General features: G+C 43.6%; 1 protein-coding gene across 1 annotated transcript in view; it reads right to left on the reverse strand.

Moving 5' to 3' along the window:
• Nucleotides 1-317: 317 nt before the first annotated feature.
• The window catches only part of MYT1 (myelin transcription factor 1), a 38,990-nt gene continuing 16,884 nt past the window's right edge, over nt 318-22,423 (reverse strand). The window contains exons 13-21 of the mRNA XM_040435827.1: nt 21,666-21,728; nt 21,479-21,547; nt 9,061-9,123; nt 8,353-8,436; nt 5,238-5,459; nt 4,727-4,818; nt 3,019-3,122; nt 1,864-2,007; nt 318-458 (exon numbers count right to left, since the gene is read on the reverse strand). Of these exons, the coding sequence (XP_040291761.1) occupies nt 318-458; nt 1,864-2,007; nt 3,019-3,122; nt 4,727-4,818; nt 5,238-5,459; nt 8,353-8,436; nt 9,061-9,123; nt 21,479-21,547; nt 21,666-21,728 (982 nt within the window). The remainder of the gene's footprint in view (nt 459-1,863; nt 2,008-3,018; nt 3,123-4,726; nt 4,819-5,237; nt 5,460-8,352; nt 8,437-9,060; nt 9,124-21,478; nt 21,548-21,665; nt 21,729-22,423) is intronic.

The following is a 22,423-nucleotide window of genomic DNA, read 5'->3' on the forward strand; positions in this document are numbered from 1 at the left end:
TGTACAAACCTCAGGGATTTGCTGTGGAAAGTTGATTCCTTTGTGTCTTTACACACTATAATCAGACAACTTGGCCCATTCACAGTCAATTGCCTCATCCACTTACAGGTAGGTAACACCTCATTTTTTTATTTTTTTTTGGATGTGTTCAAGCCTTCTGTCTGACTTTCATATACATTTGTAAGTTCAGTCTTTGTCCAGCTTTTTTGGGATTAATTTTCTTAATTCATTTTGGTCCGCTAAGTTTGTGATTCAATGCACAGAAAACAAGGCTTGTGAACCTGAATACTAGATGGGAGAGTCCTCATATCCCCTCTTTACACCTGGATACCTTTGACTGCTTGTTTGATACTCTCAAGCAATGCTTTATTCTCTGGGTTTTGGTAACACTCTTGGTTACTGTACATATCAGTCAGAGTGGTCACATAGGCATCAAAGTTCTGTTCACTGATTGGTTCCTATAAAAAAAAAGAATAATACAGCCCTCATCAAAATTACATATGAATTGATGGATTGAATCTAGAAACCAAGGGGGAAATTAATCATGAGAGGAATATTTGAAGCAGGTTTTGCTTGAGTCTGCATCAACGTACTTTATGCCACATTTATCAAATGTCTCATGTTGTTTGATAAATTTGTGTTATTCTTAAGGCCCCCTGCGGGCCGCAATGCACAAACTCAGTCCGTGGGGCAGCCGCAGCGGATCGCGGACCCATTCACTTTAATGGGTCCGCAATCCGGCCGTTTGGCAAAAAGATAGGACATGTTCTATCTTTTTGCGGAACGGAAGTACGGGACGAAACCCCACGGAAGCACTCCGTAGTGCTTCCGTAGGGTTCCGTTCCGTGCTTCCGTTCCGCACCATTCCGCATCTCCGGATTTGCGGACCCATTCAAGTGAATGGGTCCACATCCGTGATGCGAAATGCCCACGGAACGGCACCCGTGTATTGCGGATCCGCAAATGCGGTCCACAATACGGCAACGGGAAGCACATGTTCGTGTGCAGGGGGCCTAAACCTAATGCTTTTGCCTAGAAAAGCTCCTCCAGTTTTCCTACTCCACCCTCCTACTGGAGTGAGAATGCAACGTTTTTTAGGCAACTTTTTCAAAATATCTCAGTGATAAATCTAGAGTGAAACTCATTAACAGAGCTAACCATGCCCACTTCCTCATCCATATTTCAAAACTGGAGTGAGTGGTGTAAAAATGGGCAGTTGAGCCCAAAAAGTTGCAAAAGCCCCATTTTGCAACTTTTTGAAGCCAGAATTCTGGAGTCAAAGCCTGATAAATCAGGGCTCAAGACTACAGCATTCATGAACCAAAACTATTTTATAATTTCTTAATTTGTCAGCTAGATGATGATATGAATAAAAATATGATTTTTTTTATAATAGGTTTCTTGAAAGAGGTTGTATGAGATTTAACAATAAAATAAACAAACTTGATGGGAGCTGGGCTGCAATGCCACAACCAGCCATGGACAAGAACCCAGCCATGTTTTTCTAATGTTATCCCTACAAGAAACACAGTCTGGCAGGGAGTGGCTTTGGAATTGCTAAAACTAAAGTCAATCGATAAAAACAAAAGTTTATGGGCTGCCTATCCTCCAAAGTCTAAATCAGGGTTCCTCAACTTCAGTTCTCAGGGCCCACCTGCCGGTCATGTTTTCAGGATTTCCTTAGTATTGAGAAGGTGATATAATTGGTGTCAATGCCTCAGGACTTACCACAGGTATTCATTCTGTGGGATCTTCTCAAATCATGACCGGTAGGTGGGCCTTGAGGACTGCAGTTGAGGAACACTGTTCTAAATGATCATCACACCACTGCCATGCAGCAAGAAGAAACTATCGAACACTCACCATTTGTGGAAGGCGGATATTGGTAAGACTTCGTATGAGTGCCTGGCTTAGCCCAGAAAGTTCTACAAACAGAGCTTCATTCTGTTCCTCTATAACCTTATTCTCGTCTTCAATATTCTTCAGGTTCTTCTCCATTGTTGTTATCTGTTTTAAATGAGAATGTAGAAATGTCAAGAAGCAGTCCTCTGATATAGAATTATAGAAAATATTATTCTTAGGATGCATTTACACGATGAATGCAAATACAGGCCGCGTGCACGCTGTATCACAGTGCTGACCCATGATGACCCATTGCAGTGAAGTATAAGACATGGCAGCACGGATGTAGAAGTGCTGCAAAAGGTGGGACATGTCCTATACTTCGCTGCAACGTGTGGACCACTGACCCATTGACTGCACTGTGAAGCGGCTGGTATCCGTGTTTTGCGGATCCCTGGTTTGCAGCCTGCAAAACACTTACGGTTGTGTGAAGGCCTCTTTAGATAGATTCATATGAATTAATTCATCTCATCAAGCTACAAGGGCTGTCCCCTGCAGCTTGGTCAGCAGGGCCGGACATCTTGGCCGGCTCTGACAATCTGGTACCTGCACCACTGCTCCAAGCAGCAGCGCAAGTGCAGAGGCTCTGCTACCACTACTGGAGCAGCGGCTGTGGATGTGGCGCAACACCTCCGAGGACACTGCCTTGCAGGTGTAGAACTCTGAGTGAGGAGACAAATCGAATCGCTCATGATTACTCTCAGATGCTTATTATTTTGTGCTGGCACCTGGATGCTGAAAAAGCCTTCTGAGCTTTGATGTCAATACGACTCATGTTTAGTGACATGGGCCCCAGATCTCACGCACGGGGCCCCACTACACAATATATTTGATTTCTGATGCAGTGCAATATGCAAATATCATTGTGCGGGGATTTTATAGGTGAGTGGAATGTCTCTGTAATATCTGGTGTTCAGGTGGTATTGAATTTTTTAACTGCATGTTTTCATATATTTTTTAAGCCATTTGAAATTTCTGAGGAAACAGGTTGAAGACTAAATGCAGTAAGATGTTGTGATCCTAGTCAACAGGAAATATTTGATTACTTTGCTATTAAATATAGAGAGAATGCTTTCTGCCACAATGTTTGGCCACAAAATAAGACCTAGCCCTGACCTGAGATTGTAGGTTCACCATGTCCGCTTCCATCTCTGAGTTGGATTCTGTAAGCTCATTTATTTCCTTGTTGAGCTGTTTGATTTCCTCGTCGTTTTCTAAGACTGAAAAAAAAAAACCACAAATGGCAGATACATACGACTTAATGAAGACCTGTAACCTCTGCTCACATATGTTGTAGTAACTACTTGCATCCCCGGTGTAATAACAATTCTGGAACATCTATTCTTATGACTCTATGACGTGCCATTCCTTTACTAATGCTGCTTATGAATGAACTGCTATCAGTTTACAATGAAGGTCCAGATGGGTGGTACCAGTTGGTGGGGTTCTCCCTGCACAGTCTGAGGCCTCATGCACACGACCGTTGTTGTGTTCCGTGTCCGTTGTTCCATTTTCCGTGATTTTCTGCGGACCCATTGACTTTCAATGGGTCCGTTGAAAACTCGGCTAATGCACCGTTTGTCATCCGCGTCCGTGATAAGTGGTTCCAGTCCGTCCAAAAAATATAACCTGTCCTATTTTTTTCACGGATAATGGTTCGCGGACCCATTCAAGTCAATGGGACCGTGAAAAAACACGGAGGCACACAAGATTGTCATCCGCGTCCATTTTTTTCCTATCATTTGCAAGGCAAACTTGACTTTTTTTTTTACTTTCCTTCATGTCTGGTGATCCTCCAAAAATAAAGGAAGACACACGGAAACAAAAATGGAAACGGAACAACGGAACCCCATTTTGCAGAGCCTGATATTATCCAGTTATTGCTGCCAGTGTCAGACTGTGCAGAGTCCATGCAACAACAACAAAAAAAAGTAGAATAATATATTAAAGTCCGGGGCTCATCATTGCTTGGGGTGGTGGTCAGTATTGCTTTTACGTCACTGTACATATGATAAGGGTTTACATACATAATATAAAAACAAGTACAATAATCATGTCCTAATAGGCATTGGTCTCTTTTTACTACTGTTCAACAAATCCTTTCCATGCAACAGTGCCAGTGGAGTGTAGTAATATTACAGGTTATAGTCACTAGATTTCTGGAGAAGGGTCGCTGATCCAGGGAGTAATTCTGATTGGATTGGAAGAAGGAAGGGATTTTTTCCCCATAAAATGAGGAAAATTAGATTCTACCTCACAGGGTTGCTTTTTTTGCCTTCCTCTGAATCAGTCCTCATGCACACGACCGTTTTTCGCCTTCGCATCCGAGCCGCAGTTTTTGCGGCTCGGATGCGGACCCATTTACTTCAATGGGGCCGCAAAAGGTGCGGACAACACTCCGTGTGCTGTCCGCATCCTTTGCTCCGTTCTGTGGCCCTGCCAAAAAAATATAGCATGTCCTATTCTTGTCCGTTTTGCGGACAAGAATAGGCATTTCTACAATGAGCCGCCTGTTCCGTTACGCAAATTGCGGAAGGCACATGGGCGGCTTCCTTTTTTTGCGGATCCGCGGTTTGCGGACCGCAAAAAACGGAGCGGCCATGTGCATTCGGCCTCAACTTGTAGGATAAGAGACTGAACTGGATGGACGGATGTCTTTTTCATCCTTACAAACTATTTTACTATTATCTACAGGTAATATGATCTAATTCAGATAATACACTGACTGTTACAGCAGATCTATGTTTTTCCCTCATTGATTGCTTGTGCTGTATTAAAAATAAGCCTGCCAGGAACCAGATTAACGCTGCTCGTATTCACTTACCATCGCTGGTCTTGAATTTTGTTCCAAGTAGCTCATCCCCTGAGAGTTTTCCCTTTTTCCCAGCAAAAGAGGCTCGTGGACAACCTGACAAGCTAAAGAAAAGGGTCCAAGTTATAAACAGATGAGACTTCAATAAAATGGGATAGAACTTCAATAGATACAGACGGGCTAGAGATGAGCGAATCGATTTGTCTCATCAGCAGGACTTAAGGGGCTGTCCTCGCAGGTGAAGAAGCGCCCACCTGCCGCAAGATCGACAGGGACGGACATTTTGCTTGGACCTATTTCCCAATTAGCAGAGCAAGGGCAGAGGCTCTGCTTTGCCTTCGGAGCTGCAACTTCGCAGGCAGGCTAAATGCCTGGCCCTGTTTATCTTGCGCCAGGTGGGGGCTTCTTCACCTCCATGGACAGCCCCTTACAGGTGAAGAGGTCATTAGAATTGGTTCGCTCATCTCTAAAATGGACCATTAAAAGACACTCTTTCCCCGGCAGAAAAGTACTACATGTTTACCTCCTGTGCGTTAAGAAACTGCCGTTGGCATGACCTGATCCATCACAGCCTGGGGTTGGGCATGTAGGACCTTCATTTTTTAGAGATTTCCAGGAGAATGCAGATCCATTCAGAGTGCCTTCCTTCTGTCTTCGAGCAGCCAGAGGACAGCCAGATGCGCTGCGGTGAGAAGCATATTTGCCGCTAATATGTCCGAGTCCATCGCAGCCTGGAACTGGGCACCTAAACAGAGAGGAAAATCAAAGTTTAAATCATTTCTGAAAACGTACACCTCTGTAGATTATTCAGCAGATTCCATCGACATGTAATACTGAGTAACTTTCCAACTTCTACAGATCTTGAGTTACATCTTGTCATATACTACATTCACCTCCAAAGCTACTTTTAGTTTTTTTCCAGGGCCACTTTAGGTTCCCAGTCTGTCCCTGATTCGACCAATGGCTATCTCTTCAAACTCCCTTCCGGCTCTCCCACATACATACACGTTCAGCTCGGTTTGACCCAATGGGAGAGGGGAGAAAGCTGCTGCCAGACACTTCTATTGGCAGCTTAGCTCCCAGGACATCATCTGTCAGGGAAGAGTCGGGAGCTCCCCATACACATTAGACTGTTACCAGCAGTGATGACTGCACGATACATCTCGCTTTACTTGCTGCACATACTTGTATAATTTATAAAAATTGCTCTCTGAAGCTGAAGAACAGGTCTGATGTAATTAAAAAAAAAAAATGCTGATCTTGATTTTAATTGTCTGTAAATGCAGCACAATTTTCTCCTAATATCCTCGCCAGCGGGAACCTCAGAAAATTTATAAGAAAACTGTGTGTTGCTACATCGAAGCGCAAATTAGTAAATCCTCCGGAGAGACAGCCTGCCTCTCTATCACACCTTTATGGCACTTCTGCTAACTGCCTTATGTGGCTAATATAACGTTCATTACATCTCTGCCTGCAATAGTATTAAAGAGTGTCAAACATCTGTCTGCTTCACGTTAACCCCTTAGAGGATGAGCATCCACCTAAAAGCGGAAAGGCTGTGTGTCGTTGGTTCTTTCCATTTGGGATAATTGTAAAGAGAGGGATTTGGTTTAACATCTGCTGTCGTTTATTTGAGGAATGATTAACACAGTGATGGATCCTGAATTGCTCTTCTCTCAGTGGGTGGCAGCGGCGCACAGCCTTGTTCCAGGCAGCCGGTAACACCCTGACAGAGCGACAGAATAGCTTCCATTCCAGAATGCTTAGCCCAGCCGCTGGGGGTGACTATTGATAGAAGACCAGTTGCTTACCACCCAGTGACAATGTGCACTTTGCAACCACGGGAGACCATAAATATGTCACCGCCGCACAACACTTTTACCTCAATGGCTGCCGCTCACTGCCGATGAGAGCTGGGGTTTAAATGTATTTAATTTTTCATTTCCATCGCTGATCACCCTTGGTGTACACAATTCTTACAAGATGTGAACGCTTTCAAGGTGACGCCCCATACATTCAACCCAACACAATTAGGCCTTTCTACTAAATATCTATCTATCTCTCATATCTATCTATTATCTATCTATCTATGTATCTAATTTTTATCTATCTACCTATCGCCTATCTATCCCATATCTATCTATCTATCTATCTATCTATCTATCTATCTATCTATCTATTTCATATCTATCTATCTATCTATCTATCTATCTATCTATCTATCTATCTATCTATCTATCTATCTATCTCATATCTATCTATCTATCAAATCAAATCAAATCAGCTTTATTGGCAGGACTAAATACATTTTAGCATTGCCAAAGCAAGTGGGAAATAATTGGGTAGGGTTGGGGGATGGGGACATATACAGGGTGGGGGTATAGGAGTCCATGGTATATCAGGCTCCTCTCAGTCTATGGCAGGCAGTAATATATTGTGCTGCTATGGCCGCTGTGTTCTCCTCTTCCCCCAGCAGTATGGAGAGTCTCTCTTCCTCCTCCATGGAGGTGAAGTCTGGGCAGAGATCAGACAGTCTCCTGAAGTGAGTCTCCCTCACTGCTGAGTATTTGGGGCACCACAGCAGGAAATGAGCCTCATCCTCCACGGCCTCCTGGTCGCACTTCTGGCACTATCTATCTATCTATCTATCTATCTATCTATCTACGGTATTTCATATCCATCTAATAATAATAATAATGTACACTCAATGAGATTGCTTTTTTTCTATAATGCTTCAATAGTCTTTTTACTGATTAAGCAACTTAGGCCTTTTTTAAGCCGCCATCCCCCTTCCCCCTTTGAAGACAGACTCACACATGTATTTTCAATCATCTGATGTCTCCTAAGCAAGGATAGCAATTTGTATTCAGATAATGATGATCAGGAGTTCAGAGTGATAAACCCCAAGGTCAGTCGGTAATCCAGTCAAGTGTGTTATAGGGTAGAGAGACATGGGCATAACTATAGCCACAGCAGACATAGCATTTGTCATGGGGCCCAGAGACTGGGGGGGTAGCGGAATAAGGTGGAAGAACATTGTCCTTTTTTTGTGGGGAATAGCAATATGGTGGCTTTTTGCTATAATGTGGGTTTTTGATATATGGTGTGATTATACATAACTTTAGTCACTGCTACCTATGCTGCTATTTTAATTTTCTTATGCTAGTTGGTGGGGGCCCCAACTTATTTTGCTCTGGGGCCCTATGAATTATAGCCACGTCGCTGTAGAGGGAGTTTGCGTGTACTTTCCTTGTCGGCCTGAATTTCAGCTATTGTAAGGCTAATGTTGATACTAAAAAGCATTAAATATATATATATATATATATATATATATATATATATATATATATATATAGTCCCATCATCTGTTAGTATGGCACCCTAGGATGATCATTATGGGGCATTTGGGGAGTAAGCCCCAGTGAAATTTTCTTTTAGTTTGTTGTGTTGAGTCTTATTTTATCCTCCTCTGTTATAATGTACTTCATTGATGTCACTTCTATCCTGATGTGTTTGATGCCGCTCGGACAATGGCCTGAGGGCCCCTCAGTAACGTCCTCCTAAACCAATTACAAACAAGTACATTTTTTTTCTCCGATTCTTATATTCTTCTCATCACATTCTAAGGTTCCACTCACTTCATTAGCTCCGGGTCGTCCTTGTCATCTTTAGTGGGTGTAACCTTCATTCCGCTTTTCTTGGCACGAGGACAGCCTGACAAGCTATAAATTCATAGAAGAGGATGTAATTACTGACATCTGCTTAGTTCACATACACAGTACAACCTCTTCTCAGACTGTTCACCCACTGGCCTAGCTACAGTATATTGATAGCAAAAAAAAAATCCAGAGAATGAGGCACCACCGAATCACGGTATCTAGGAATAGCAGCAATTCATAAAGATCTGAACTCATGATGGACTACACTGACAAAGGAGAAGCCACGGCATCTTAGAGGGATATGCGTAAGGCTCTTTTCACACTGTGTTAGGAAGGTCATGTTCATTTAATGGGTGCTGCTAAGTGGCATTGTCACCCACAGGTGAGAAGATAAGAACACCATCAGGGACCACATAATGATAGCATAGAGGTTGGTTGGGAGAGCAAAAAGAGGCTGACAGGTTCCCGTTAATGTTCTAATATTGAATGCTTATAAATAACTGACACATAAATAATAGACTTCGTCCCTTTAACATTTTTACTGCCTAGTTCATATACAAGGACCATGACGCAAGTCACAGAAATACCTTGCCCTGTGTGATTTTCTTGCTTAAATCAAGTTGGGCCTTAGAAACACAATGCAAGCTATAAAAAAAAATACGGTAATTAATTCCCAGAAGCTCTTACCTCCGATGAGACGCATAATTCCCTGTAATGTGTCCAGAGCCATCACATCCTGGGGTAGGGCACCTGGAAAAAAGAAGACAGGAAATATGAAAACTGGAGGAAAAAATCATAGAGATACTTGTGGTTTTACTTCTGTCCCGGATAGGTGTCCATACAGATGATGAAAGGAATATTTCCATTAAATTAAGAAAATATTGTTAGGCACGTGTAATGAAACAATAATCGTATCATGACATCATTTCTATGAAACTAAGGGCGGCCATACACATTCAAAAACTGTCAGACAAATGATCGTTTGGCCGACAGCTATCACTCCCGACTCCCACCCGGCTTCCCCAAAGCCAAATGTGTATGTGTATTCAATTGGGAGAGTGGAGAAGGCCATTACCAGACACTTCTGTTGGTGGCTTATCTCCGGGGCGAACAAAAGGATGGGGCCCCAATATCATCTGTCGAGAGAGAGTTAGGAGCTCCCCATACACATTAGGCCTCTTGCACACGACCGTATGTAATTTGCGGTCCGCAAAAAACGGATCCGCAAAAAATACGGGTAACGTCCGTGTGCATTCCGTATTTTGCGGAAAGGAACAGCTGGCCCCTAATAAAACAGTACTTTCCTTGTCCGTAATGCAGACAATAATAGGACATGTTCTATTTTTTGGCGGAATGGAAATACGGAAACGGAATGCACATGGAGTACCTTCCTTTTTTTTTGCAGACCCATTGAAATCAATAGTTCCGTATACGGTCCACAAAAAAAAAGGAATGGACACAGAGCAAAAATACGTTTATGTGCAAGATGCCTTAGACTGTCGGCCGAACCTTCTATTATTGCCGGGTTTTGCAGACAATATACTAATGTGTATGGGGGCCTTAAGGGTTCATGCACACAAATGATTTTCATGTTGGGTAACGAGTTTAAGATGGACAGCACTGGATGGTCCGAAAACATTAAAGTGGCTGTCTTACTTCAGCAAGTGACTTTTATCATGTAGAGAAAGTTAATACAAGCCACTTACTAATGTATTGTGATTGTCCATAGTGCTTATTTTGCTGGCTTGATTCATTTTTCCATCTCATTATACTCTGCTCATTTCCATGGTTATGACCACCCTGCAATCCAGCAGCGGTGGACGTGCTTGCACACTATAGGAAAAAGCATTGGCCTCTCTGGTGGTCGGGACAGTGGGAGTGAGTAAACACCAGCCTATGTGCACTCCCACGGTCCTGGCCACCAGAGAGGATGATGCTTTTTTCTATGCGTGTAAGCATGGCCACCGCTGCTGGATTGCAGGGTGCAGGGCCGGACTGGCCTGCCGGGATACCGGGAAATTTCCCGCTAGGCCGGAAGGCCTGAGTGCCGCAAGGCCGCGGCCCTGGTGACAAGTGGGGGCGGTCGGCGGCAGGGCACAGCAGCAGGAGATGAGTGCTTCCATTGTGGAAGCGCTCATCTCCATAGTTATCTGTATCACCTTCCTCAGGATGGCGATACAGAGGTCTATGCTACGGCAGGGGAGGGAGAGGTGTGTCCCCTCCTGTTCCTCTGATAGGCTGCCGGCCTAGTGCTGGCAGCCTATCAGAGGCCAGTGCAGGCAGCCCGATGACGTCATCGCGCCGCCTGAGCCGTATAGCAAGGGACACAGGCCGGAAGAGGCCTGCATCGCATCGCTGGAGGTAAGTATAAGTGTTTTTTTTATTTTTAAATATAGGTACAATACTGGCACATGATAAGGGGGGACTACTGGGCTGGCACATGATAAGGGGGGACTACTGGGCTGGCACATGATAAGGGGGGACTACTGGGCTGGCACATGATATGGGGGCTACTGGCACATAAGGGGGGCTACTGGCACATAAGGGGGACTACAGGCACATGATGGGGTGCTACTGGCACATGATAAGGGGGCTACTGGCACATAAGGGGGCTATTGGCACATAATGGGGGCTACTGGCACATAAGGGGGACTATTGGCACATAAGGGGGGCTACTGGCACATGATAAAGGGGGCTACTGGCACATGATAAAGGGGGCTACTGGCACATGATAAAGGGGGCTACTGGCACATGATATGGGGGCTACTGGCACATGATAAGGGGGCTACTGGCACATAAGGGGCGGCTACTGGCACATAAGGGGCGGCTACTGGCACATAAGGGGGACTACTGGCACATAAGGGGGGCTACTGGCACATAAGGGGGACTACTGGCACATAAGGGGGGTTACTGGCACATAAGGGGGACTACTGGCACATGATAGGGGGGGCTACTGGCACATAAGGGGGACTACTGGCACATGATAAGGGGGGGCTACTGGCACATAAGGACGACTACTGGCACATGATGGGGGGACTAGTGGCACATGATGGGGGGACTAGTGGCACATGATGGGGGGACTACTGGCACATGATGGGGGGACTACTGGCACATGATAAGGGGGGGCTACTGGCACATGATAAGGGGGGGCTACTGGCACATAAGGGGCGGCTACTGGCACATGATGGTGGGGGGGCTCTTATTACTGGCACATGATTGGGGGCATCTATGGGGGCACATCTTACTGGCACATGATTGGGGGCATCTATTGGGGCACTTATTACTGGCAGATTATTGAGTGGCACTATAGGGGCATCTACTGAGGCTAAAAAGAAGGGGTATTTTATATGGGGGGCTCTGTATAGGGGCATTTTATACTGGGACACATTATGGTGGGTACTATGGGGAGGGAGGGGGAGCACTATGGGGGTCATCTACGGGGGCACTGAGAAGGGGTATTTTATATTGGCACATTATGGGAACATTAGCTCAACTGGGGGCATTACAAAGGGGTATGTTTTGCACATTATAGAGAATTAGAGGAGAATTGTTACTACTGGGGGGGCATTATGGTGGCCTTTATTACTCCCCCATGGTATGACCCCCTAGTAGCAGCACCAGCCTCTCCCTGCTCTGCTATCCCTCTGCCCCTTCTCCAAATCCTTATTATGAAATCTTTCTCATTAGGATAAAGCACATCAGCTCCACCGAGCCCCCCAGCCAAGTGTTGAAGTGGCGTCTGAGATCCCCAAGGGCCAAGCCAAGTAACTGTAAGTTTTTATGTGAAATATGTTTATGTTTGTAGTTGATCTTTATTATCGATTTTACATTGCAGATTTTTTATTTTTTTTTGCAGCATATAAATATTTATAAATATTTTTATTATTTGGTCGAAAGGCTCATTGGGGGGGATTGTAACAGGACTGCCGTAGAATATCTAAAATAGCTGATCAAGTACAATGTTGCATGCAACAATCATTAACCGCCTCACGTCCGCCCATAGGATATAAACGTCCTATGGGTGGACGTCTATTTCTGACAGCACGTTTTAAAACGTCCTGTCAGAAATAGCAGCTGCACGCTAATCGTGCAGCTGCTGATCGGGTTGCCCGCTGTCAGTGACAGCAGGGCAACCCTAAGACAAGGCAGGGACAGTGCCCAGGTGTCCCTGCCTTCACGATCGCTGCAGACACAGCGCTCACCGAGCGCTGTGTCTGCAGAGCAGGAAGCGCTGTGCGCTTCCTGTTCCGGCCCGGCGGTCATGTGACCGCCGGGACCGGAGAGTGCAGGAGCTGTGTGAGGTCTCTCAGAGACCTCGATCAGCCCTGCACTGAGGCTGTACAGCGCAGGATTGCTGCTGTACAGCCTCTATAGGGGTGCATTTCCACTGTAACTGGGGCTACTATGTCAGCCCCAGTTACAGGAGAAATCAACAGTGAAAAAAAAAAAAAAAAGTGAAGTAAATGTCCCCCAGAGGTCTTGTATGACCTTATGGGGGACGAAAAGTGTAAAATAAAATAAAAATAAAATAAAGTGTTGAAAAAATAAAATAAAAAAAAGGTTCACATGTAAAAAAAAAATAAAATCCCAAGTAAGGAATAAAAAAAAAAAAAAAAATAGAAAAAATAAAATAAAATAGACATATTTAGTATTGCCGCGTCCGTAAAAACCAGCTCTATAAAAATATCACATGACCTAACCCCTCGGGTGAACACCGTAAAAAATAAATAAAAAAAACTGTGTCAAAACAAGCAATTTTTGTCACCTTGCATCACAAAAGGTGCAACACCAAGTGATCAAAAATGCGTATGTCCCACAAAATGGTACCAATAAAACCGTCACCTCATCCCGCAAAAAATGAGCCCCTACATAAGAAAATCTCTCAAAAAATAAAAAAACTATAGCTCTTAGAACATGGAGACACTAAAACATCATTTTTTTGGTTTCAAAAATGCTATTATTGTGTTAAAGTAAAACAAATAAAAAAAAGTATACATATTAGGTATTGCCGCGTCCGTAAAAACCAGCTCTATAAAAATATCACATGACCTAACCCCTCGGGTGAACACCGTAAAAAAAAAATAAAAAAAACTGTGTCAAAACAAGCAATTTTTGTCACCTTGCATCACAAAAGGTGCAACACCAAGTGATCAAAAACGCGTATGTCCCACAAAATAGTACCAATAAAACCGTCACCTCATCCCGCAAAAAATGAGCCCCTACATAAGAAAATCTCTCAAAAAATAAAAAAACTATAGCTCTCAGAACATGGACACATTAAAACATAATTTTTTTGTTTCAAAAATGCTATTATTGTGTAAAACTTTAATAAATGAGAAAAAGTATACATATTAGGTATCGCCACGTCCGTAACAATCTGCTCTATAAAAATGTCACTTGACTGAACCCCTCAGGTGAACGCTGTAAAAATAAATAAATAGAAACTGTGCTAAAACAACCAATTTTTTGGTCACCTTGCCCAATAAAGTGTTATAATGAATGATCAAAAAATCATATGTACCCAAAAATAGTACTAATAAAACTGGCACCTTATCCCCTAGTTTCCAAAATGGGGTCACTTCTTGGGAGTTTCTACTGTTAGGGTGCATCAGGGGGCTTCAAATGGGACATGGCATCTAAAAACCATGTGGAGTTCCTTTCCTTCTGCGCCCTGCCGTGTGCCCATACAGCAGTTTACGACCACATGTGGGGTGTTTCTGTAAACCGCAGAATCTGGGTAATAAATATTGAGTTTTGTTTGGCTGTTAACCATCGATGTGTTAAAGAAAAAAATTGATTAAAATGGAAAATCTGCCAAAAAAGTGAAATTTAAAAATTTGATCTCCATTTTCCTTTAATTCTTGTGGAACGCCTAAAGGGTTAACAAAGTTTGTAAAATCGGTTTTGAATACCTTAAGGGGTGTAGTTTCTACAATGGGGTCATTTATGGGGGTATCCACTATGTAGGCCCCACAAAGTGACTTCAGACCTGAACTGGTCCTTATAAAGTGGGTTTTGGCAATTTTCTTACAAATTTGAAGAATTGCTTCTAAACTTCTAAGCCTTCTAACGTCCTAAAAAAATAAAATGACATTTCCAAAATGATGCCAACATAAAGTAGACATATGGGAAATGTTAAATAATAACTATTTTATGAGGTATCACTTTCTGTTTTGAAAGCAGAGAAATTGAAATTTAGAAAATTGCGAATTTTTCAAATTTTTGGGTAAATTTGGGATTTTTTCATAAATAAAGGTGAAATATTTTGACTCAAATTTATGACTATCATGAAGTACAATGTGTCACGAGAAAACAATCTCTGAATGACTTGGATAAATAAAGGTGTTCCAAAGTTATTACCACATAAAGTGAGATATGTCAGTTTTGCAAAATTTGGCCTGGTCAGGAAGGGGGCAAAGGGCCCAGATGGGAAGTGGTTAAATAGGTGGCCAACTAAAAAGGGGGGGGGTCAAAGGGCGTGGTAAAACACTGTCTGAGCATGCTGAGAGTTGTAGTTTTGCAACAGTTGGAGGCATCCTGGTTGGGAAAATACTGTTCATATTCATATTCGTGTTCACACACGTATTTTAAAATGAATGCTTTCCCCTTTTATAAACAAGTAAATAATGAGGCAATGCTGTGGGGCTGGTATGCAACTTTTCCCAGGGCTGGTTTTTATCCCCAGTCCGGCCCTGGCAGGGTGGTCATAACCATGGAAACGAGCAGTGTGTAATGCAATGGAAAAATATCTAAAGCCAGCAAAAGAAGCAATATGGACAATCACAATACATTAGTAAGTGTCTTGAATTAACTTTCTTTACATGATAAATGCCACTTGTTGAAGTGTGACAGCCCCTTTGAAGTAAATTGGTTTATTTACATGGGTGATTTCTTTTTAACGGGTGATCGTTTCACAGGAAAAAAATTGCAGCGTGTTCTATGTCTTCATATTTTCACACAGGACATGTCCACTCAAGTCAATGGGTCAGTGAAAAAAGATGAAACACACTGCCAGACAGTCCGTTTTCACTTATGATTGCTAGGAGATGTTATGCACTATTCCTCAGTTTTTTCACAAGCATGAAAAAAAGCATCAGAATATAATGGAATGTTACAGAATCACAAAAAACACTGAAACAAAACTGAGAGGAGATCATCACTTTTTCAGCGACAGAACTCATATGAGTTTAACCAGTTAGTGACTGCCAATATTTCTTTTTATGGCATGGGTCTACTGTGCAGTGGAGAGCATGAGCTCTCATGACAGCCAGGTACCTGCTCTAACGGTCCGGATCGTGCCGTTTAACCCCCTTAGATACTGCGGTCAATAGCGACTGACCGAGGCAACGCCGGACCCTGTGAGATCCACCAGGCTGCTCTGTGCCAGAACAGTCTTCCGGATCTCCGAACAGATATGTGAACAAGGCCTAAACTGTAATCTGGCGGAAGTGGACATCTTTGTGGGCTATTCTCAGTATCCATGAGAATGCAATCTGTGTGTTGAGTGAAGCCTCATACGACAATCAGGCTGTATATCAGGGGTGATAATGAGCATTTTCAAGGTGCAAATGCATTCAGTATCACGTAGGGATATTTATTGATGTGTAATTTTACTGTGATAGGGAAAGGTGAGATGGAGGATGCTGAGGAGATAAGAAAACAAACTGGCTGGTGATGCCATGTCAACTGTATAGCCATAGGGACCTTTAACCCACAAATTGATATTCTCCATTGTGAGGAGAAGAACTACCAACGTAGCAGCTGTGGCGGCTGCTGTGGGTCCTGCAGTGGTAGTATAATGATTACTGTGTGTGTGTGCCCAGGCAGGCGCCATGCGCTCCAGGGGCGCCCATGAATGTCTGCCCTCTTACATTTCACCCCTCATTTTAGCAGCTAGCATACCTGAGCGCACAGGCTCCAGGACCACTGGATAGCAGCGAGCATCAGATGTCGTCACAGCACATCTAAGACCAGACACACACAAGGAACTCTCTGCGTGTCAGAGTGGGGGTCCCATCCTGACCTTCCCTCCTCTGAAGGTCCTGGAATCAGTTGTATTACACTGACAGCATTATGTCAGTGTAATTCAGTAGATTTCAGGACTTTAACGGTAAAACATCATTATAAATGCAATTAATAATGTTGGGCAATCCTGTCAGTGGAGCAGGACCTCTCACTGACACACTACCAGTTCCTCACATTCAACTCGCTTGTGTGTGTCTGGCCTAAAGCTGCTTCCCCCCTTGCCGATGGCTGCTGGCTTACTGAATATCCCCCTCCACTGCGCCCTGGGATGGGTCAGGGGTGTAATGGCCCCTACTTCTTCAGCAGAATAGGTAGCTGTCTGTGTGATGTGTGTATAAATATGTAAGTTTGTTTGTGGAACATGTATATGTGTGTAATATATATACGGTATATGAGTGTGCTGTGTATGTATATATATATATATATATATATATATATATGTGTGTGTAATGCATATACATGCGTAATATATATATACACTGCGTGCAGAATTATTAGGCAAATGAGTATTTTGACCACATCATCCTCTTTATGCATGTTGTCTTACTCCAAGCTGTATAGGCTCGAAAGCCTACTACCAATTAAGCATATTAGGTGATGTGCATCTCTGTAATGAGAAGGGGTGTGGTCTAATGACATCAACACCCTATATTAGGTGTGCATAATTATTAGGCAACTTCCTTTCCTTTGGCAAAATGGGTCAAAAGAAGGACTTGACAGGCTCAGAAAAGTCAAAAATAGTGAGATATCTTGCAGAGGGATGCAGCACTCTTAAAATTGCAAAGCTTCTGAAGCGTGATCATCGAACAATCAAGCGTTTCATTCAAAATAGTCAACAGGGTCGCAAGAAGCGTGTGGAAAAACCAAGGCGCAAAATAACTGCCCATGAACTGAGAAAAGTCAAGCGTGCAGCTGCCAAGATGCCACTTGCCACCAGTTTGGCCATATTTCAGAGCTGCAACATCACTGGAGTGCCCAAAAGCACAAGGTGTGCAATACTCAGAGACATGGCCAAGGTAAGAAAGGCTGAAAGACGACCACCACTGAACAAGACACACAAGCTGAAACGTCAAGACCGGGCCAAGAAATATCTCAAGACAGATTTTTCTAAGGTTTTATGGACTGATGAAATGAGAGTGAGTCTTGATGGGCCAGATGGATAGGCCCGTGGCTGGATTGGTAAAGGGCAGAGAGCTCCAGTCCGACTCAGACGCCAGCAAGGTGGAGGTGGAGTACTGGTTTGGGCTGGTATCATCAAAGATGAGCTTGTGGGGCCTTTTCGGGTTGAGGATGGAGTCAAGCTCAATTCCCAGTCCTACTGCCAGTTTCTGGAAGACACCTTCTTCAAGCAGTGGTACAGGAAGAAGTCTGCATCCTTCAAAAACATGATTTTCATGCAGGACAATGCTCCATCACACGCGTCCAAGTACTCCATAGCGTGGCTGGCAAGAAAGGTTATAAAAGAAGAAAATCTAATAACATGGCCTCCTTGTTCACCTGATCTGAACCCCATTGAGAACCTGTGGTCCATCATCAAATGTGAGATTTACAAGGAGGGAAAACAGTACACCTCTCTGAACAGTGTCTGGGAGGCTGTGGTTGCTGCTGCACGCAATGTTGATGGTGAACAGATCAAAACACTGACAGAATCCATGGATGGCAGGCTTTTGAGTGTCCTTGCAAAGAAAGGTGGCTATATTGGTCACTGATTTGTTTTTGTTTTGTTTTTGAATGTCAGAAATGTATATTTGTGAATGTTGAGATGTTATATTGGTTTCACTGGTAAAAATAAATAATTGAAATGGGTATATATTTGTTTTTTGTTAAGTTGCCTAATAATTATGCACAGTAATAGTCACCTGCACACACAGATATCCCCCTAAAATAGCTAAAACTAAAAACAAACTAAAAACTACTTCCAAAAATATTCAGCTTTGATATTAATGGGTTTTTTGGGTTCATTGAGAACATGGTTGTTGTTCAATAATAAAATTAATCCTCAAAAATACAACTTGCCTAATAATTCTGCACTCCCTGTAGTATATGAGTGTTATGTGTGTGTATATATATATATATATATAAATGTGTGTGTAATGCATATACATGTGTAATATATATATATATTGTGAGACAGTGACAGGTCTCACGCAGGGTAGAGGCAAGGAAGGGGTGGATAGTTCGGTCCACACCCCTAGTCCACCACAGGTGAGACCAGCTGGATGTAATCAGGCTGGCACAAAGCACCTCCCAGGGTGTCAGCAAGGGGGCAGTGTGTTACCTGTGGACAGAGGCCTGGAGTCCCTGCCAGTGTGGTCTCAGCGGGGCAAGGCTGAGGGAACACAAGGCTGGGAAATAGCCTGGAGTTGGGTGACGAAGCAACGCCTGGGAGGGTCGCAGGGCTATAGACAGGCGGACTACTAAGCCCCAATCCCCCACTATAAACACTGAACTGGAGACAGTGGGCATACTGGACTCTGTACAGCCAGGAGGCCGTGGGACATTGGCTGACAAAGCCGCATGGGTTCACAGGGTGTGAACTGAGACTTAGGTGAGTCAGGAACTTCATGTTTAGTTAGAGCCCAGCCGGGCAGGTGTTTATTTTGTATTATTTATGTTTGGTTTGCTGAGGCACAATAAATGCACTGTTTGGACCTGAAACCTGGTGTCCTGAAGATGATTCTTGTGAGAATGATCCCCCCAAGTACAGCGATCCCTTACAATATATATACACATTATACGAGTGTGATGTGTATATGTTTGTGTAATGCATATACATGAGTAATATATACACATTATACGAGTGTGATGTGTATATGTTTGTGTACTGCATATACATGAGTAATATATATACAGTATATGAGTGTGATGTGTATATATTTGTGTAGTGGTCAATGGAATGTGTTCAGCTCTGTATGTGTCAGTTATGTACCGAATCCAGCACTTCCGTTACATCTGTAACGCCCCAGAGGTGCATTATTACTTCTGCACTCCGCTACTGTCTCCTATGGTTAACCTAATGTCATCCTGTGTATTAATTTCCAGGTCCTGCATAATGTACATCTCCTATTTTGCAACTGTTTGTGTTCAATTGTAATATGCCTGGTTCACCAGCAGGTGGCAGCATCAATGGCAGAGCTACAGGTACAGAGAATGGAGCCTTCTTTTCCCTTCCAACACCCCCCTCTGTGGTGTGGTGGGCGTGTCCCGCTTGCTGCAGGGAGGGTGGAGTTCAGTTTCTAGTGAGTTCGAGAGTACCCCCTGTTAGGGGAAGGAGTGGAGAGTACCCCCTGCTAGGGGAAGGAGTGGAGAGTACCCCCTGCTAGGGGAAGGCAGCAGGAGCCCATCCCTGTTGGACGAGCCCTGTCTAAACCAGCTGGAGCAACTTCAGCTCAGCTGGACATGGAGGCAGAAGCCTGAAGCCTCAGAAGCCAGGAGAAGAAAGTTTTCCCTGGACAAAGCTAGAGACAGACCAGATTACAAGGTGGAGTACAGCCTAAAGAGGAAGCTGAGTTCTATAGCCAGCCTGTAAGCACAGCAGAGTCAGAGAGCAACAGACTTAGCAGAGAGGAGTTTGCCTGCCACAGTTAATGCTAAAGCCTGCTGGGAACTGCTGGTTAACGGATTGCTCCCAGCCGGGGGTGTTGCGGAGGTCTGCAGGAACCAAGACCAAGTCTGTAAATCGTTTGGAGAAAAGTTTATTGAAAGTAAAGCTGTTATCAACTTCATCACAAGGTCTGGACTCAATCTATTTCATCATCCCCTATATCAACTACCCCCTTTGTCTGCTTCGGACGACAATGCCTGGGTTCCAGTGTATCCTGGTAGGAGCACCGTGGCAATGTGCACCAACAGTAAGGGACATTATAGGCTACCCTACACCACTCTGGCATTCCTACACCTGAGTACCATCCAACACTACATTACTAAAAGGGGCCCTGTGTCCTTGTTGCTTCACTGCAACTGGCATAGCGACAAACATTTGCTTTGAGGGACCCATGGCCATTGCCCCTGTCCGTTGCACATCCATTGTTCTGCTCCTCTAACAGTGGAAATATATAGCAGTGATATAAACTCACCCTTATATGTACTGTATATGTCTGTACCCATTGTACAAGCGGATTTCATTGCAGATTTGAGGTGGCAAAATATGCTGCTTGTAGACCTACATTACATTTTCATGCTTGATGGGGATCCATGCAAAAAATGTGTAAGGGAGCTCAGCCTTTTCTAGATATATCCCAGGCGTGTCACATCACGTGACTATGATGTCACCCATGCTGTCCATCGATCTATGTATGGGAGCATCCATGTGTGTGGCGAATGTTTGTATAAGAGCTTCCGTGTGTGGTGAATGTGTGTATAAGAGCATCCCTGCGTATGGTGAATGTGTGTAAGGTGGTATCCACATATGTGATGAATGTGTGAGGGTTAGTTATAACAAACACAAAGCAAAAGTGTGTAGTAAGGGGGCATAACTACTGTGCCGGGGTAGTAAGGGAGCATTCTACTGTTTGGGGCACTAAGGCAACCTAACTACTGTGTGAGGACAATAATGAGTTTTACTGTGTGGGCAAGCGTGGCAAGGCAAGCGTAGGTGGTCTTGACTAGCTGTGGTAAGGGGGATTGTAGGGAATTTGTGGGAGGAGAGGGGAGGGGCGGCCCATTCAAAAATCTGCTATGGGGTCCAGCCTTTTATAGTTACGCTTCTGTCGATTGATAGTTTAATAGAATTATCCGTATTGCAATGCTGATAGCAGCCAGTAGGGGGCAGTAAGATGGAAATGTCCTAAACTAGCATGCTATAGTTTACACATGGTTTATTATATACTTGACATCCATTCTGTAGCAAATAAGGAAAGCAGGGTGGACAAAGAGTGCAGAAATTAGACTAAAGAAGCAAAATCTGCTTAGAGCTCAAATGACAGACACTAATAGTAATCAATACGTCTCCATTATGCATTTTTTCCTTCCCCGGTTTAAATGACCCACTACAAGCATTTGTTCAGCCTCAGCAGATTTTGACAAGCAGGAGGGAAAGAAAAAAAGTCAGGAGTAGCAGTTCAGCTCAGCGCAAACATACTTGAGATCAGCAGAGTGTGCAGCCATCAGGTTTCTGAGACTCTTGTCAGCAAGAGGGCAACCAGAAAGACTGAAAGAGAACAGATAGATAACTGGATAAGCCAAAATAAAAAAAAAAGGAGGTGTGCGGGATAGTACTAAATAGCCTGCAAGCCAAAGCACAAAGGAGTATCCAAGAGAGGTCTAACCTGCGGTGAGAGGCGTAGTTTCCAGTAATGTGTCCGCTTCCATCACATCCTGGTGTAGGGCAGCTGCATGCAGAGAAAACTCTATGTTAATAAAAAGCACTGGAGGTTACAAAAAATAAATGAAATCTACGTAAAGTTGTCTATGTACGTGTATCCCCAACACCATAGGAAGCAATCATTTTGTTATTATTCCACGGTATTTAGTATCCAGAAAACAAACAAACAAAAAAATTCCAATATGTTGAGGAGATATCACCATGTATGACCAGCTTAAGTGCTTGACCTTTCAAAAGCATTGCAGTTCATTTCAGTGCATTCTGGACACTTGTATTATGTGTGCAAGGTCTGAAAGAATATTGACTATGATTGTTCATCTCATATCTTTGATGTGTACCCTGGGTTCACGCAGGCAGGTTTATAATATCAAGAAATAGAAGAGAAGGGTCAAAAAAGTAACTTGGAATAACTCATTAATTCTTTGGTTGTAACCGAAACGCGTCTATTTAGGTCACACAGCCGACCAGGGCCATTGACTGTCATTTATCGTTTTCCAGGTGAACAGGTTTGCTGCTATGTTGCCCATAATGTTTCGTAAAGTTTGTTATCAATGAAGATCCAGACACCATCACCACAATAATAGACAAGGGCTATGTGCTCAGAGCCACTCAGTCATTAGGCGCTCATCTACAAACACACCAAATACGACAGAATTTACCAGATAAAAAAACATAAAGAACACCACAGTGCAAGACGTGGGC

The sequence above is a fragment of the Bufo bufo genome, chromosome 6, assembly GCF_905171765.1.
Source record: "Bufo bufo chromosome 6, aBufBuf1.1, whole genome shotgun sequence".
Classification (NCBI taxonomy): Eukaryota; Metazoa; Chordata; class Amphibia; order Anura; family Bufonidae; genus Bufo; species Bufo bufo.